The sequence below is a fragment of the Octopus bimaculoides genome, chromosome 8, assembly GCF_001194135.2.
Source record: "Octopus bimaculoides isolate UCB-OBI-ISO-001 chromosome 8, ASM119413v2, whole genome shotgun sequence".
Taxonomy (NCBI): Eukaryota; Metazoa; Mollusca; class Cephalopoda; order Octopoda; family Octopodidae; genus Octopus; species Octopus bimaculoides.
Window position 1 is genome coordinate 40365531 of NC_068988.1, and position 17276 is coordinate 40382806.

General features: G+C 35.5%; 1 protein-coding gene across 4 annotated transcripts in view; it reads left to right on the plus strand.

The window, feature by feature from the left end:
- The window catches only part of LOC106876206 (neprilysin), a 163357-nt gene that overhangs the window by 138845 nt on the left and 7236 nt on the right, over window positions 1-17276 (plus strand). For all 4 annotated transcript variants that reach the window (XM_052970054.1, XM_052970055.1, XM_052970053.1 and 1 more), the window contains exons 18-21: window positions 7284-7414; window positions 9086-9151; window positions 14726-14824; window positions 16521-16597. In XM_052970054.1, the coding sequence (XP_052826014.1) occupies window positions 7284-7414; window positions 9086-9151; window positions 14726-14824; window positions 16521-16597 (373 nt within the window). The remainder of the gene's footprint in view (window positions 1-7283; window positions 7415-9085; window positions 9152-14725; window positions 14825-16520; window positions 16598-17276) is intronic.

Genomic DNA, 17276 nt, shown 5'->3' on the forward strand with positions numbered 1-17276 from the left:
GTTATTCTTGGGTGGAATAATACCGGTGTTATTTAATCTGTTTGTAATTTTTTTGTACATGGTGATTTTGGGTTCGAAGATGGTCTGATTTTGATGTAACACGTGTGTTTACGATCGCTGTGCGGGTAGTGGAGGTATCAAGTTAAAATACATCATTATATTTGGAAAAATAGGAATAAATTTCAATGAGTATTACTTACTCGGGTATAGTCCAACCCTTTGTCAGCTATTTTTTGGCTCCATGCGATGTCTTTATTTCCGATGTTTTTGGATAAGTTTCGGAGCAGTGATTTATCGTACTCACATGTTAAACTTCCCCGGTGTCTTCTTCCTTAAACTTCTCCGGTGTCTTCTTCTTAAACGTCCCCGGTGTCTTCTTTAAACTTCCCCGGTGTCTTCTTCTTAAACTTCCCCGGTGTCTTCTTTTAAACTTCCCCGGCGTCTTCTTTAAACTTCCCCTATTATCATCATCATTATTATTATTATTATTATTATTATTATTATTATTATTATTATTATTATTATTATCATTATCATCATCATTATTATTATTATTATTATTATTATTATTATTATTATTATTATTATTATTATTATTATTATTATTATTATTATTATTCAAGCACTGCCTGGAATCAAACTCGGAATCTTGGGGTTAGTCACCCGCGCTCTTCATCACTACGCCATATGCCTCAAAGACTGCGTTATACAGACAGATGGTAGCCCGTGCTCCCATCCACTACGCTATATAGCGTAGTCGATAAGAGTGCTGGCCACTAACCCTCAGATTCCGAGCATATGGCGTAGTGGTTAAGAGCGCGGGCTACTAACCCTTGAAGAATTATTACGCAAGAAGGGACTAAACAATCAGTTCCATATAGCCACAATAAAAGTTACTGGAAAAAAACAGGTCGGATTGGTTGATGAAAGGAACATAAAAAAAAGAGACTGTGAGCAATATGCTAGCACCGCAAGACCAAGCTTTGGCCACGGACTGGAGGATCAACCTTAGGAATGAGCAAGTATCTCCGTTCTGCATCATCTGCAATAGAGTGGATTAGTCCAATGCACGTATCAAGAAACGATCAGGTAGCAAAAGTGCTACATTGGAAACTGCAAAATGTGGGGGCGACAGATAGGTAAGACGTGGTATGGGTACAAACCACAGAGAGTGGCGGAGTCGCAGACTAGTAAAATCCGCTGAGATTTCCCAATCCAAACAGATCGGTGGTTAGAGCCTAAGAGACAGGACCTAGTGGTGGTGGACAAGGTGCACCACCTATGCTATATAACTGAATTTGCTTGCCCTAAGAATATTCAAGAAGGAAGGCGAAAAGATAGAGAAATACAATTTTCTAAAAAACGAAATAGCCCGGCTATTGAAAATGAAGTTGAAGATAGTGCTAATTATTGTTTTGTCCTTGGGAACAGTATCAGAAGGCATCAAGACGAATATAAAGGAAATTAGAATAGAGTGCCGAGTAGAACAATTATAAAAATGTTTGCCGCCTTGGCACGGCCAGAATAATCAGATAAGTATTAGATAGCAGAAAAGAACAGATAGCATGGTACCGGAGGCTGAAGGTAGCAAGCCCAATACGCATGCAAGGATACAGGCGTTCCAATAAGACGTGATAAATAATAATAATATTAAGAAGAAGAAGAAGAAGAAGAAGAAGTATGGTTTCAAATTTCGCCATAAGGGAGGAGATCAGTCGATTACATCGACTCCAGGTGTTCAACTGGTACTTGATTTAACGACGGGCGAAATACCACTAAGCATTTCGTCCAGCCTTCCAATGACTCTCCCAGCTCACCGTCTTAATAATAATAATAATAATAATAATAATAATAATAATAACAACAACAGCAACAACTTACAGTTTGAATATCATTAACCGGTCAATTACTGAAACATGTATTGTTGACAGAAAAATACGAATATTGTTCACAATGCATAGAATGCACCACCCTAAAGCAGATAGAACGACTTTACCTGCTAAGAAAAGAGGGTGGCCGTGGACTTTTATAACTGGAATGTAGATTGACACAATTGGCCTAAACACCTACCTCAAAAACTCTCATGTCAGAATGTTAAAACGTGTCATAAAGCACGAAAGAAAGAAAGCATCATATTCAGTGACAAAACCGACAAATGAATATCTAAGTTAAATCCAAATACAATAAATCCCAGAATTAGACGTACTGGAACCAGGCACAGAAAAGGCTAAGCGTATGAAAATGCGTGCTAAAACTGCTGCCTTAGATATTCTTACTGATGGCAAGAAAAACCTTTCAATGGCAAATACCCAAAGAGAGCTAATAATGCCGATGTCGAGAGAGTCCTTACCCATCAATGGCTAGTGTCTTCTGGATTAAAATTAGAAACAGAAGGGTTTATTATAGCAGCCCAATACCAATGCCTACCTACAAGGAGCTATAAATCCATTATATTAAAGTACGGTAGTAGCCCAAAATGTCGTGTATATAAATAACAGAATGAAACCATCGATCATGTTGTCTACATGTGTAGTCTTCTTGCCCCTACAGAATATCTCAAAAGGTATGATAGAACAGGACAGTATATTCACTGGGTTATTTGCAAAACTTTGGACCTGCCCTATGATAACAACCAGTGGGGACACAAACCACCTCCAGTGCTTGAAAATGATATCACACACCTCTGTAACTTCACTGTTCAGTCTGACAGAAAGATAGATGTGAATAGGCCTGACATTATATTGAAGGACTTCAGACAAAAATCATGCCTCCTCATTGATATGACTGTCCCAATCAACATAAATGTATCTGTAAAGACCTACCAAAAACTGAGCAAGTATACAATCTTGAAATACAAAATTGGCAAAACGTAGAAGGATGAAAAATAAAGTCTAACTCGGCGGAATTTGAACTCAGAACGTAATGGTTGACGAAATACCGTAACTATTTTGTCTGGCGTCTTACGGATTCAGCCAGCTTGCCGTCTTAATGAGTATAATATTAATAATAAGAAGAAGAAGGAGAAGTCTATCGTGACCTTAATATCGTGACTTATGGTGACCTTAATTAAGGTCATGATAGACTATCCTACTAAAATTCCTAACCATAGACTACCAGTGCTAGATACAGAACTCTGGCTGGAAACTGAGAATAATAAAACCCGAATCCTTCATTCACACTATGCCAAACCTATGGCCTCTAAATACCTGATCCACCGGAACTCAGCTATCGCGGACAATGCCAAATTTAATATATTGATGACAGACCTCATCAGAGTAATGCGAAATGTTTCCCGCATGTGCGACCCTACAGAGTTAAAGAGACATATACAACATTTCGTTCACCGCATGCAATTCTCAGGTTACAGCCATAAAGAAAGGATCAGAGTATACAAAGGAGCTATGAGGAAATTTGAAACTATCAAACGTAACGATAGGAATGGGATTTGCCAACTTTATAGGAGCAAGTCATGGAACACCATTGAAAGGATTAAGAAGAGAATAGGGAAGGCCAACTCATGGTATGTTAACCACAAATACCAGAGTATCATGTTCGTCGACATCACCCCTATAGGCGAACTGGCGTACCGCTTTAGAAGGGCCCTAGACAAACTGAAGCTAAGAATTAGGGTTGTTGAAAGGCCAGGCAACCCTATCAAATCCCTTATCGGTAGAAACTACTCTTTTAGTAGAAACCCTGTACTTATAGGACGTGTACTGTATGTAGATTTAGCCCACAAATAAACTGTAAAGCCAGAAATGTAGTCTATAGTATAAGATGTACAGAGGGATGATGCAGTAACAAGACAACCTCGTATGTAGGGGAAACGGCACGGAGCATAGGAGATCGGGTAAATGGACATTGGAGGGAACTTAAGGAAGAGACTAGCTCATCAGTTCTGTACCAGCACGCTGTGCAGGAACACGGAGGTTCACTCAACAACATAGAAGTTAAAATCTTGTTCACACATAGAACAGACGCAAAGCTTAGACAAATTACAAAAGCTACACACATATTAGAAAATAAACCTAGCCTGAATAGGAAACTGGAATGGAATACTAGCACACCCTCCAACACGCCACAATATATAGCAGAATAAAGTCCCCATAAACTGATAACAATATCAACAAAATATAATACAATACACAGATAAACAAATGGAATTAAATAACTATATACGTTAACAAAATTAAATTAAATACAAACAAAAAAAGAAAGAATAGAAAAAATAAGTAGGTATAAACACATGAACAAATAAATAAAAACAAATTAAACGAACGTGTATAAACAGGAGATACAGATAATACAGGCACTCCCCATAAACACACACGCACTTACTAAACATAGACACACATAGGGGGATACGCATGCGCAAATAAAGACACATACAATAGGAATACAAAATACAAAATACAAAATGGCTGATCGTTAGTAAGGAAAGACACACAAATATGAAAGAGGAAAGCAAAGGACCACTGATGAGGTCACAGAAGTGTGAGGAAAGAACTCTGGCCGAAATACAATTAATGTAAAATAGAGCTGAAGCAAATTAGCAGCAAATATATAGTGTGTGTGTTTTTATTGGCGAAACGCAACATAATCATCCCCAAATACAACATTATTATTATTATTATTATTATTATTATTATTATTATTATTATTATTAAGGTGGCGAGATAGCAGAATCATTAACACTCCAGGCGAAATGCTTAGCGGTATCTCGTCCGTCTTTACTTTCTGAGTTCAAATTCAGCCGAGGTCGACTTCGCTTTCATCCTCGGGGGTCGATAAATTAAGTACCAGTGAAATACTGGGGTCGATATAATCGACTAGTCCCCACCCCACATATTTGAGGCTTTGGGCCTCCAGTAAAAAGGATTATTATTATTATTACTACTACTACTACTACTACTACTACTACTACTACTACTACTACTAGTAGTAGTAGTAGTAGTAGTAGTAGTAGTAGTAGTAGTAGTAGTAGTACACAGCGTGCTGGTACAGAACTGATGAGCGCTTCTCTTCCTTAAGTTCCCTCCAATGTCCATTTACCCGATCTCCTATGCTCCGTGCCGTTTCCCCTCCATAGTAAGTCGGTGAGCTGACAGAATCGTTAGCAAGCAGGGTGAAATGGTTAGCGATATTTCGTCTGCCGTAACGTTCTAATTCAAATTCTCCTGGGGTAGACTTTACCTTTCATCCTTTCGGGATGGATTAACTAAGTACCCGTTGTGCACTGGAGGTCGATGTAATCGACTTAATCCCTACCGCCAAATTTAAATCTTGTGCTTCCAGTAGAAAGGATTATTATTGTTGTTGTTACTATTCTTTTGCTGGGTATGATGGAAATTGTCAGCTGTCCACAGCCAGCAACTAAGGTGACACTTGTTTAGTCGCCATGCTTCAGGGACCTAGCGAAGAATTCTTGCACTTCCAAGCAATGCTGGTTTATTTCTGCCTTCACACTTACACAAATCTGTTTTAGCCATGATCGTAGTCGAGTGCTGATACTTTGAAGTGCATCAATTACTATCGGTATCACTTCTACTTTCCTCATTGACCGCAACTTTCATATTTCCCACTTCAAATAGGTCATAGTTGTTTATTTTTTTCTTCTCCTATCATTTTGATCCTCTTGTTACCGGAGCATGCAATGTCGGTTATTTTTCATGTTCTTTCTATTTTTATTGACCACAAAAATGAAATGTAAGCTTTACTATGTCTGAGCAGGTGATCGTACTGCATCATTGCATCTAACAGGATTTTGCAATTTTCATTCTCCGTGACACAATAGTATGATTATTATTATTATTGTTGTTGTTGTTGTTGTTATTATTATTTTTATTATCATTATTATTCAGTAGTCTTATTTTTATCACGTGCTTCCACTGAACTACCGGGTGCAGCTCTATGTGCCTCGGGTATGTGCTGTGGTTTGTTGTGATGCTCATATTTTTTTACTGTATTGAAAGTGTTTCACGTAGGATGTGTGCGGTGCCTGATGTAACGTCTTGAAAACAGTTTTCACTACTTCGTCTATTACCTTCCTTGACCTTATTCATTTACTATAATTCATTTTGATTACTCGGCATTTACTAATGCAGCTGTAATCCATTATCTGCATCATATACCGATATCAATGCAATTTCTTCTTTCGGACATTACATCTGGTTTCTCTTACATCCAGCGTCTCCCAGTGCATTTATGCATATGTTTTACGCGCATTAAAGTAGCATACTGAGATCTTGCTTGACTCATTTCTTTGATGCCTCCCCTCAGCCGTTATTAAAGCTCATCTCTCATTGCTGTGCAGTAGCGCACTTTGCACTCAAGTATCATGCAGTGATAAAACCATTGTTGATCGCAATCATAAATGCTCCTTCAACTGTTTCTTATTCTTTTTTAATCTAGATATTACATTGCTGAAACACTTCCTCACCTAACTGCTAATTTGGTCACCTAGGCATAAGAGAAATCAAGCACTTTAAGGGAAACACCTGGGCATTCCAGAGAAATTGTCTCCCGAGATCCGTGCTCCATTTGTAATTAGTGTCTTGTACACCTGAAATCAACCTATCTGGTAGCCTGCATTTAATCCTACTACGTGGTTTGCATGCCCACTTATTATACACCTTACAGAATTCTGATATTATAATGGTGCTTCTTTCCTCCTTGTTTACTAAAACTGTCAAACAGTAAATTACTAACTTTATAAAATATGTTCTGATTATCTAGTTAAATGTAGTTAAATGTCAGCATTTCACAATCTAACTAAGATGGTTTTGACTATGTGGTAAGAAATCTTGGTGCCACCGGTTTATAAAAACTATCTTATAGCCATTCAGATCAATGATGATGCGGTATGATACTCAATTTAATTGCATTTTGGAGCTGGTTCGTGGTAGTGGATTGGTAGAATCATTAGAATGATGGTCAAAATGCTTCACGGTATTTAGTAAGTTGTATTAAGATCCGTGTTCAAATATGTCAAGCAGGACTTTGAGTTTCATCTTTCAAAGGGTTGAAAAAATAAGTTCCAAACTAGTAGTGGTGGTGAAGTGATCAATTACACTCCTCGAAATGTAAGGTTTTGTAGTTTGTTATAAATCAATATTGAGATCACAATCCGTCTGCATTTGTCTTTCCGTTTATCGGGCAAGCTTGCGTGATGTTATGTTCTTCACTACAAGTATATAAAAATATAACTGACTGTGTTAGCACGTAGATATACACCTTAAAATATTAAACTCTACACTAAATGGTACTTTACCAATTTCATTTAGGTATAAAATATGACGGAAAAGGAAATCTTCGCAATATATTAACGAACAATTCACAAGCAAAATTTGACGAACGAGCAAAACAACTCATTGACGCATATTCTAATTTCCTGATGCCAAGAGTAAATGAGACTGTAAGTATAACTGGTCTATTTCTACCAAGTGTTAAACCTTCTTTATGCATTAGTAGTATCAATTTGGCTCCATAGTGAATAAAACTAGCACTTATTTTGTACAGGCAGGAGATTTGTTAAAGACGAGAACGTTCCTAATAGGAAAGAAATTATTTCGATATGGGCTGCTATAAACACCAGTTAAGATTACAAAAATATTAACGCTGCTCAAATTATTGGGTTGACAACTAAGTTCCCACCGTTTCTTTCAATTTAATTTTTTTTTAAGGTTTAATAAAAATTATCAACTAATTAATCAATAATGCATTCACCCTTGTTGTTTACAACTCCTTCCCAACGTTCAACAAGATTTTCAATACCTCGTTGCTAGAAATTACCCGATTTCGACTCGAAAAATCGATCCCACCAAGCTCTCAATTCTGCATCAGTATTGAACGACACTCCGCGCATAGCCTTTGAATGAGATCGAAAAAGGTGGAAATCCGTTGGTGTCAAATCAGGAGAGTACGGTGGGTGTGGCAGCACTGCCCAGCCATGCGTTTGAATGGCTTCCTTGGTCATATTGGCGATATGAGGGCGGGCGTTGTCGTGCAGCAGAAGAACTCCATGCTGCCGATTAGGTCTTTTCTCTTGAATAGCCGTGTTGAGTCGTTCCATCTGTTGAACATATAGTTCCGCATTGACCGTTTGGTTCCGTTCACGCAATTCGTAATAGATAATCCCTTCCCAGTCCCACCATACGCATAACGCGGATGGAGATCTTGTTTCATACGCGGTGTCGCTTGTTTACCAGAGCTAAGCCGTTCCTTAGGCTGTTTCATATTGATATACAGGCACCATTTTTCGTCGCCAGTAACGATTCGATAAAGAAATCGTTGCTTGTAACCATGATTTGAGCGGTTATGAGCAAGCAAACTAGCGGAGATTGTGGCTTGCTGATTTTTGTTGTTGTCACTTAAAGCATGTGAAACCTATGCTTCATACTTCTGAACCTATCCCATCGATTGAAGATGCTTCTCTATAGCAGTGTGGAAGCATTCCATTTTCTCTGCCAGTTCTCTTGTCATTTGACGAGAATTTTCGTGCAAAAGTTGGTTTAATCGCACTTCACCGAACTCAACTGGACGGCCAGAACGAGGTGCGTCTTTGAGGTCAAAATTTCCATTTTTGAACTTGGCGTACCAAGCACGAGCGGTTCTTTCAGCTATGGCACCCTCTCCATACACAGCACAAATGTCGCGAGCATCTTTTGCGGCCTTAGAAGCTTGACTAAAATCAAAAAGGTGGTGTTGAAAATGCTCGTTTTTCTTAACTTGACATTCCATTTCAATGATTTGAAAATATACAAAAATTTACTCGAATTAACTAGAAAAAAAAAAAAAGATTCCAAAATGATTAAAAAATAGAATTCTCGAAAAATAATAGATTCCTAAATTTAAAAACGCAATAAATTCCAAAAATTAAAAAGACGTCGGGAACTTAGTTGCCGACTCAATTTTATATTAACCGTTGCTTCATATGAGAAATGGTTCTTTCTATAAACATCGACTTTATATAAGCAGTAGTAACAACCCTCTTCACACGGTAAATTTTATAATTAAAGGGTAAATCTTTTGAAATCGTTGAGGAAAACCAATATTACATAAAAATCATTATTTACTCGTCTATTAGGTCAACGGTTCTTTGACAATTGGTGAAAATATTGCTGACGTCAGTGGTATGAAGGTTTCATATTTGGTAAGTAATTCATATTTTTTGGTATTGTAGATGTTCGTTTTTATCTATATTTTGGCTTTATATTTTACACTGGTTTATGTTGAATTAATATCCGGTATAGAAATTATTATATTTTTGTACATATATATTTCTATGTCAGCCAGTATCGTCAATCCTCAGCTCTGTGCTATACGTGATAACTAACGACTATATTTATAACTGTACAAATGTGATATCACATAATACGAAAAAGAAAATTCTAGAAGTAATCTAATGGAGAAGTGATGCAAATAATTTATACAGAATTTCAAGTCCTGCTAGTGTATATACATATGAGGCTTATGTATGCATGTGTACTTATCTCTTCCAATAACAAACAATTAAACAGGTATATTCAAAAAGTGAGAGTTTGACTGGAATATTCTGAAAGTTAAAGAAGAGCAGTGTCTTTATAAAACACATTATCTTCCTGAATAATGAGCTATTGAGTATCGGTATAACATGACCTCTTCTGATATTTCTGTTTATATATTTATTTGTATTTATTTAGTTTATTCATATAAATATGCATGTTTAGGTGCTTTATTATGGTTGTGACATATGTGTAAATGTGACACTATGTAATTGTACATACAGAGAATTGTACTGACGGCATTTCTGAGGAATTTAGATTACATTTAAATACTTTTGAATGACAATAAACATGCTCTTATGATTCTGACAAGTCACCATCCTAAATTCAATGGGTAAGCAGAAAAATTAAGTCGTCGAGAAAACGCTTTCCAGTATTACTTGTGGCTCATTGTGGTTTGTGCTCTCATAACGCTGATGTCATCTTCGTCTTTCATCCTTCCGAGGTCGTTAAAATAAGTACTAGTTAGGGATTGGTTTCGATGTGGTGGTTTCATCAATATCCTCAAAAGTACTAGCATCGTACCTAAATTAGGCTGCATTATTGAAGCTGTATAATAAAGATAAATTCTAGGTTTAATTTGAACTTTAATCATGAATAATTTTGTTCAGAAATTTACCCTGGAAAATCTTGTGACATGTTCCAAAGTCTTCAGTTCAATAGTATCAACAAAAACAACAAAAGAAAGAAAAGAAATAAAGCAGTTAGTTAGCAGGATTATTACTGCCGTACAGCATTTTCTTCTGGCTTATTTTGTCATGAGTTCAACTGCTGCCGATGCTGATTTGCCCTTTCAACTCTTCGAGATCTCAATAAGACACTGAAATAGAAGTAATCGACTATTCTGCCCTTAAAATTGCTGGCCTTGTGCCACATTTTGAAATCATTATGAATCATTAAGTGTTTGAGCTTTCTTGTCGATTTACTTTTTGTAGTAGAATATGATATGTAAAATTGTATCAACTTCTGAATTATTGATCAGTGAAAGGAATTTGCAAAATTCAACTCACCCATTAAGAAACATTGGGAAATAGATTGAAGTGAGTTCTGAACTTGAAATTACGTACATTTGTAATATTCTTTGATTTGAATAAAATGCATTTTATCTTAATCTTTTACTGTTGTGGAAGGATCCTGACCTGGGCTAGCGCATTTCAATAAAATAAAGAACTGTCGAGTTGGCAGTCAGCAGTTGATGGCGTTGATCGTTCGTTTAAGATTATTAGTTTAATATCGTACCTACGTATGGTGTAGTACGGAGCATATTCTGTCTGAACATATTAATTCTGCGAAAGGTTATTCTAGATAACCATATCTAAATCTTTATTTCAGTAATATTATTCAAAACACGAAATATGCACACCAAGTCACAATATTTTAGCTAATGCTTGTCGGAGATGGATCAAATAATTTTGATTGAGAAATCAATGCAGTGTTTGTCACTAATGTATCTTCTCGCACATATTAATAAGTAGTGTAAACTGATTAAGAATAATAAGGCGGTTTCCTGTAAGGATATGTCAAATATTGCATAACGTCTGTTGAATGTGCACCAAACCAATCATTACGATTCATCTAACATCTAAGAATGTTCGAACTTGAGTTTGATTAGGATCGCATGAATGCTTACTATTGCGTAGTTAAAACTCCAAAGATAAATTCAAGACTGAAGAATGGAGTAGCCGTTGATAGAAATATGTATTGCATTAAAATATACGTTAAGTTAAGATGAACATATATTTAACTCCAATAGTGTTTTTCAAATAAATGATGTGTTACTTCAATATGTAGATGACAAAAAATGAGATGGATTGTTTGAGTATATGAGGTTAAGAAATGTAGAAGACAAAGGCAATTACTATTAAATTAAAGTGAATAAAAGAGGAGGATTTTAGTTATAACTGAATTGAAGTGCCCTTACATAAGATCAAGGAGGAATTATAGTGATATAGGGATGGAAAGTGGGAGACAAGAAAATAAAATTAGCTTTATTATTAAATATTCAGAGATATTTCAGAAAATAGAATATTTTCTTTAAAAAATTCTGAACCGAGGGAGAATGTTAGTGAATTCAGTAGATAGTAGAGGTGCAAACTTAATTTTTAGATTTCAGGTAGGTGCATAAATGTATCAAACGGACTGAGAAAAAGTTGGGCCTGTATTATATACTTTAAAAAAGACCATAATAGTTAAGGGCTGCTATTGTTGTTCTCAGCGGAATATGAATCAATAAAAATATAAGAACACTGATGTTTGGAGAACAATAGAAATATGTTAAATACAGTGAACAAAACAGTTGACTAAATCAAAAGAAATAGCTTTCGCGAGCCTTGATTTTCCTCCCGACCTTATTTACCATTAATGTTGATTCTTGGTGTTTCCACTCCTGTATGCTCTCGCAAGTAGTAAAGAATTATGCTCAGAATAGGGGCTTCTCCTAATCTGGTCACTTTTTTCAAATATGCCACTGAAGTAGCTCTGGAAGCAGTAATACTTTCTAGAGAATGCCTTAACAAAACCTAAGATTTGCCTCACTCCCAACGAAACACGCAGAACACTAACCTGAAATTTCTAAGACTTCAAACTATCGCCATATAATCATTGATCTTACGTTGGATGCATTCGCCTTTTTGACAACAGACCTATTTTTAATTGAATTTTTATTAAACCTCATCACAAGACAAGCCTTTTGTGTGAGTCACTTGGACAAGAAACGTTCTTTCATAGGGCAGCATGCTTATATTGGCACTCACGAACAAACTGACACACTAAACAGCATATAACAAAACATAAAATAGGTATACGCAATCCATCCAAAAAGAGGCCGAACAGTTTGAAAACATAATCTATTGTTACACAGACAATTTCATTGAAATTACTTTATCTTTTAGTACACATATCCCATGATAAACGCTCTATTTTAGCTTTGGATGACATTCAATGCAGTATACTAGAGCTCCTTAGATCCTTACCTTCGCATGAAATGCATTGTCTTTCAGAGAGCATTTCAACTCGGGGAATATTATTACGTTGGCAGACGTTAAATCCAAGGTTACGGCAGCTAGACATGCCGTGTCATATTAAAGTATCCAGACTCTGAAGTAATCGTGCCATAAATATCATTCAGCAGAATTAAACTGTGATTGTCCAACATAATACAGAATAGGTAACAAATCTTCAACTTTCTTATACGTCAATCAATGACACTATTGTCAAAGTAGTGTTCCCTCCTAGAAGAGGTGAGCACTGAACTACAAAATTATGCATGTTCTTTTCTTTTGAATATGTCTGATACTTCAGTGACAGACAGTACCACACAGCAGAAAATTGTTTTCAATAATATATCTCGGAGAAATACATGTCCTTAGAAATACATGTCCTTAAAATGGAAACATCGCAGCAGTGATACGGCGACTAGAAACACTGGGGTTTTCAGTTAGCAACAGTTTCTTCATATCAACATATACTTGTTTAGATTTTGTTAAATATCTCATCTCATTCTTGTAACAATGCATTATCATCAAGTTGCTTGTCTTTTGTTTCCTTTTTTCTTTTTTAGATTTATCCGTAAATCCTCTTCCTTTAAAATCAATATTGAGGCTTTAGATCACATTTGATTGTTACTGAAAGAACTGTTCATTTATTTACGCTTTCAGAGCGGTTGACTTACATAATTATCAGGTCATCCCATAAGTTCTGTCCGATTTTACCTATTTTAAAATTGAATGAAATTTAATAGTATTTTAGAATTTCTAATGAATTTTTAAATTATTTTTATGCATTGTGTACATTTAAACTAATTAAATATTATTTTACAGAATAATAAAATTAAAATTTCTTTGATTAAACCTTTATAACATGGAAGTATCCAAAGAGCATTTAAGGCACATAATGCTTTATGAGTACAAAAAAGGAAACGCTGTAGCCGAAGCGACTCGAACCACACACTCAGTTTATGGGAAAGAATGCTTGAATGACAGAACTTGCAGAAGTTGGTTTGCAAAATTCAGAAGTGGAGATTTCAGCCTTGAAGATGAAGATTGAACAAAACGTCCAGTTGAGTATGAGGATAAGCTCCTTGAGGCATTACTTGAAAAAAATCCTGCATTATCAGTTGCAGAATTGGAAATAAAGCTTACTTCAAACCGTACAATTTTTCATCGTCATCTTCAACAACTTGGAAAGCTTCCTAAACTTGGAACATAGGTGCCTCATTAATTGTCCGAAAGCAACCGCAAATCCTGAGTTGCCATCTGCTCTTCTCTCCATTCTCGCAAACTCATTTCACCAATTTTGTATAGACTTGTGACAGGTGACAAAAAATGAATCTTCTATCGAAATGTTAAACGTCGAAAATAGTGGCTTGGTAAAAGGGAAAAAGCTCAACCACAACCGAAAATGGAACTTCATGGAAAAAAATTCTTCTCTCTATCTGGTGGGATTCCAACGGAGCAATTCACTTTGAATTGTTACTACCTAATGCAACAATCAATGCTTAAGTCTACTGTCAGCAATTAAAGCGTTTGAAACAATGCTTTGAAGAAAAAAAGACCCACTTTAGTGAATCGGAAAGGAGTGATGTTTCATCAGGATAATGCGGGACCCCACACTGCAAAGATCACATCACAGAAGATCGAAGAGCTTGGTTGGGAAAAAAATTCATCATGTACCTTGCTCCCGGCTTTGCTCCTTCAGACTACCATTTGTTTCGTAGTTTACAGAATAATTTAGGAGACGTATCTTTCACAAGCTAAGGTGGAAACTGACATTTCAGAGTTCGATTTGAAACAAAAAGAGTTTTATATTGATGAGATTAAAAAGCTTGTAAATAGAAGGAAGGAAGTCATAGATAATCAGGGAAAGTAAATTTGATGATTAAATTTCAATTAAATATAACATTTGATCACTTGTTTTCTGTATTCAAAATTCGGACAGAACTTATGGGATGACCTTATTTTAGTCTACCGAATTATAATCATTTCTGTGTACAGTTGCAGCTTTTTTCTATTCTGGGTTTCTTTTCCGTTGTGCTGGAGTTTGACGAGTATAATTTTGCTTTTGATAAAATTTGTCCCGGCCAAATACTGGAATCAACATATTCTACATTTATTTATTCCAAAATATTTGATATGGTGACAAAGTTTACGAATCATTATTTGTTTTCTTTTTTCTGATTTTAACAGGCTTATAACATGTGGTTATCTGATAAAAAGTCGAAAAATGGTACCTTTCCCAACCTTAGTTTGAGCCGTGAGCAATTATTCTTCACCGCTTTTAGTCAGGTCAGTTTCCAAATACAGATGCACGCAACAAAATAATAAGCTTTCAACATAAAGCTACATTGTCTGTGTATTTTCTATACCTTTTCTTTATTCATGTTCGTGATGTTAATGTGATAAATAACATATGCTGCTTAAATGTTTATCTCTTTGCTCCAGGTACTTTTTTTTAATGAAATTATAATCTTAACAGGTCTTACCATTCGTCATTTAATATTTCTCGAAATATCTGCTTTCTTATTGGACATTTTTTGTGAATTTTGGAAGCCCCACAGTCATGGCAGTTTCCTCATTTTTTTGCCTCATAATATCCTTACAAACATTAACTTTTGATCTTTAGACTAAGATTACTCCACAACTGCTTCAAACAAAAGACTTAGAATATGTTCAATGAAAACAATTTTCTATTTTCAAAGTATAGCATTACCATTATCAAGTAGCTATCATAGTTTTATTTGCAACACACTGAACATACTATAGTTCGAAAAGATATGCACACATTTCCTTGCAATATTTGATTGCATTCTTTTATATATTACGAGCAAAACTAAATGAAATTCTCTCGACCGTTTAATTTTCTTTGGCTGATGTCATGAATGCCATCGATTATATTCGAACCCCATACTTTGAACATGTCAGAAATCGTCGTCGTCATAATTATTATTTCTTTTCGAGTGTGTGTAGCGAGCTGTATATTCTCGGGATGTAGAGAAACGATATACATAAATGCTCATGTATTCCGCATCTACGGTAGAGAATAACTTGAATATATTTTGTATATTTAGAAATTATGAATTTAACTCTTATGCCATTATGAGCATGTAGAATGGGAGAATGAAAGTAATAAGGAAAGCATTCATTCTGAACGTATATCTGCAGATTTAAGCATGAAATATCTTATTCACTATTGACCTTCAATATCTGTTGACATGACATACAATTCAGTGATGTATTACTCTCTGAGTCGGCGGTGTTTTGACATGACTGAGTTTCTTTAGTCAGAGCCTAACCCGAATATATGTATATATGCAAGAGCGTTCGTTCTCGTCTATTGAATTCGGCAAACAACGTATCTGATAAAGTGTGCTGATCGCTGACGAGATATATTTAAGAGATATGAATAAGCAAAACAGCGAAAAATCAAATCATTGATGTATTTATTCGTTCTTAACTCATTCTCGTAGTTTAAAATGTGAATATGTTATTCACCTTTGCAGTTCATATTTGGCGAACAACCTGTCCTCATCTGATTGTAGTATAAAAACGATTTTTGTAGTTGTTATCGCTTGGTGTAGATTTATCTAAACTGTCTCTGAATAGGAAATTAATTTGGATACGAAGATGTTTATAAGATAACAACGCTTATTAAATTGCCAAATTTGTCACTGCAACATGTGTTTTACATTGCAGTTACTTCTATTTACCTTTGGACTAATGAATATTAATTACTTTAAAATAATTTGGAATGCGTGTATTTATTTGTTCTCATCCGATTGTTACTATCTCTAACCCTATCTCTTTAACTAAGGCAGATGTTAGGTTTCTGCCTTCACTTGTTGCCGATTGTAGTTATATATGTGACTACTTCAGGATATATACAAGCAATTAAGTACTTCATTTCTATTGAACCTTTGACCTCATGACTACGGAAAATATTGGATGAATATATTTATTTTTGTTGTTTCAATCGACTTATTAGATTTGGTGTGAGATTAGAAGTAATGATATGTTAAAAACACAACTGAAAACAGATGTTCATTCACCGGCAAAAGCAAGGTAAGCTACAAATCCATGAAATTTTCATATTGTAATTCCTTCTGTTACTAATAACATTTCGCAAGAGAGTTATCTGTTTCCATTATAAAACTGGGAACCATCCTCTCCTCCTACATCGGTAACTTCAGATCTGATCATCAAACTATGACCAGAGTTTGTGTAACTAAATATAAGCCCCGTTTCCTTTTGCTGCATTAAGCTGATTTTGCCACATTTTGAGCCAAAATTTATGTTAGTCATGCTGTAATAATGTGAGCAGAGATGTCCTTCCTGTTTTCGTCTAATTTATTTCGAGTGGTAATTATGAGTCACTGATGACATCTTTATTCAATATTTCAATCCTTAACTTTGCGTGTATAATTTGTACATTCGCCTTTAAATGTTGAAAATCAATATCTTCTGGAGTCTTACGGGTAAAAATAATGGGAAGGAGAAAGTAGGAAGTTTGTGTAACAAGTCAACACCAGCAGAGAGGAAACCGTATTACAAGAAAACCTACGAAGAAAATGCAACTGTGTATATAATCAGGAATATATATTTTCAATGAGGAAAAGATATGGAAAATGGAATATCTATCTGTCTGTCAGCCTATCTGTCTGCCTATGTATGTATGTATGTATGTATGTATGTATGTATGTATGTATGTATGTATGTATGTATCTATCTATCTATCTATCTA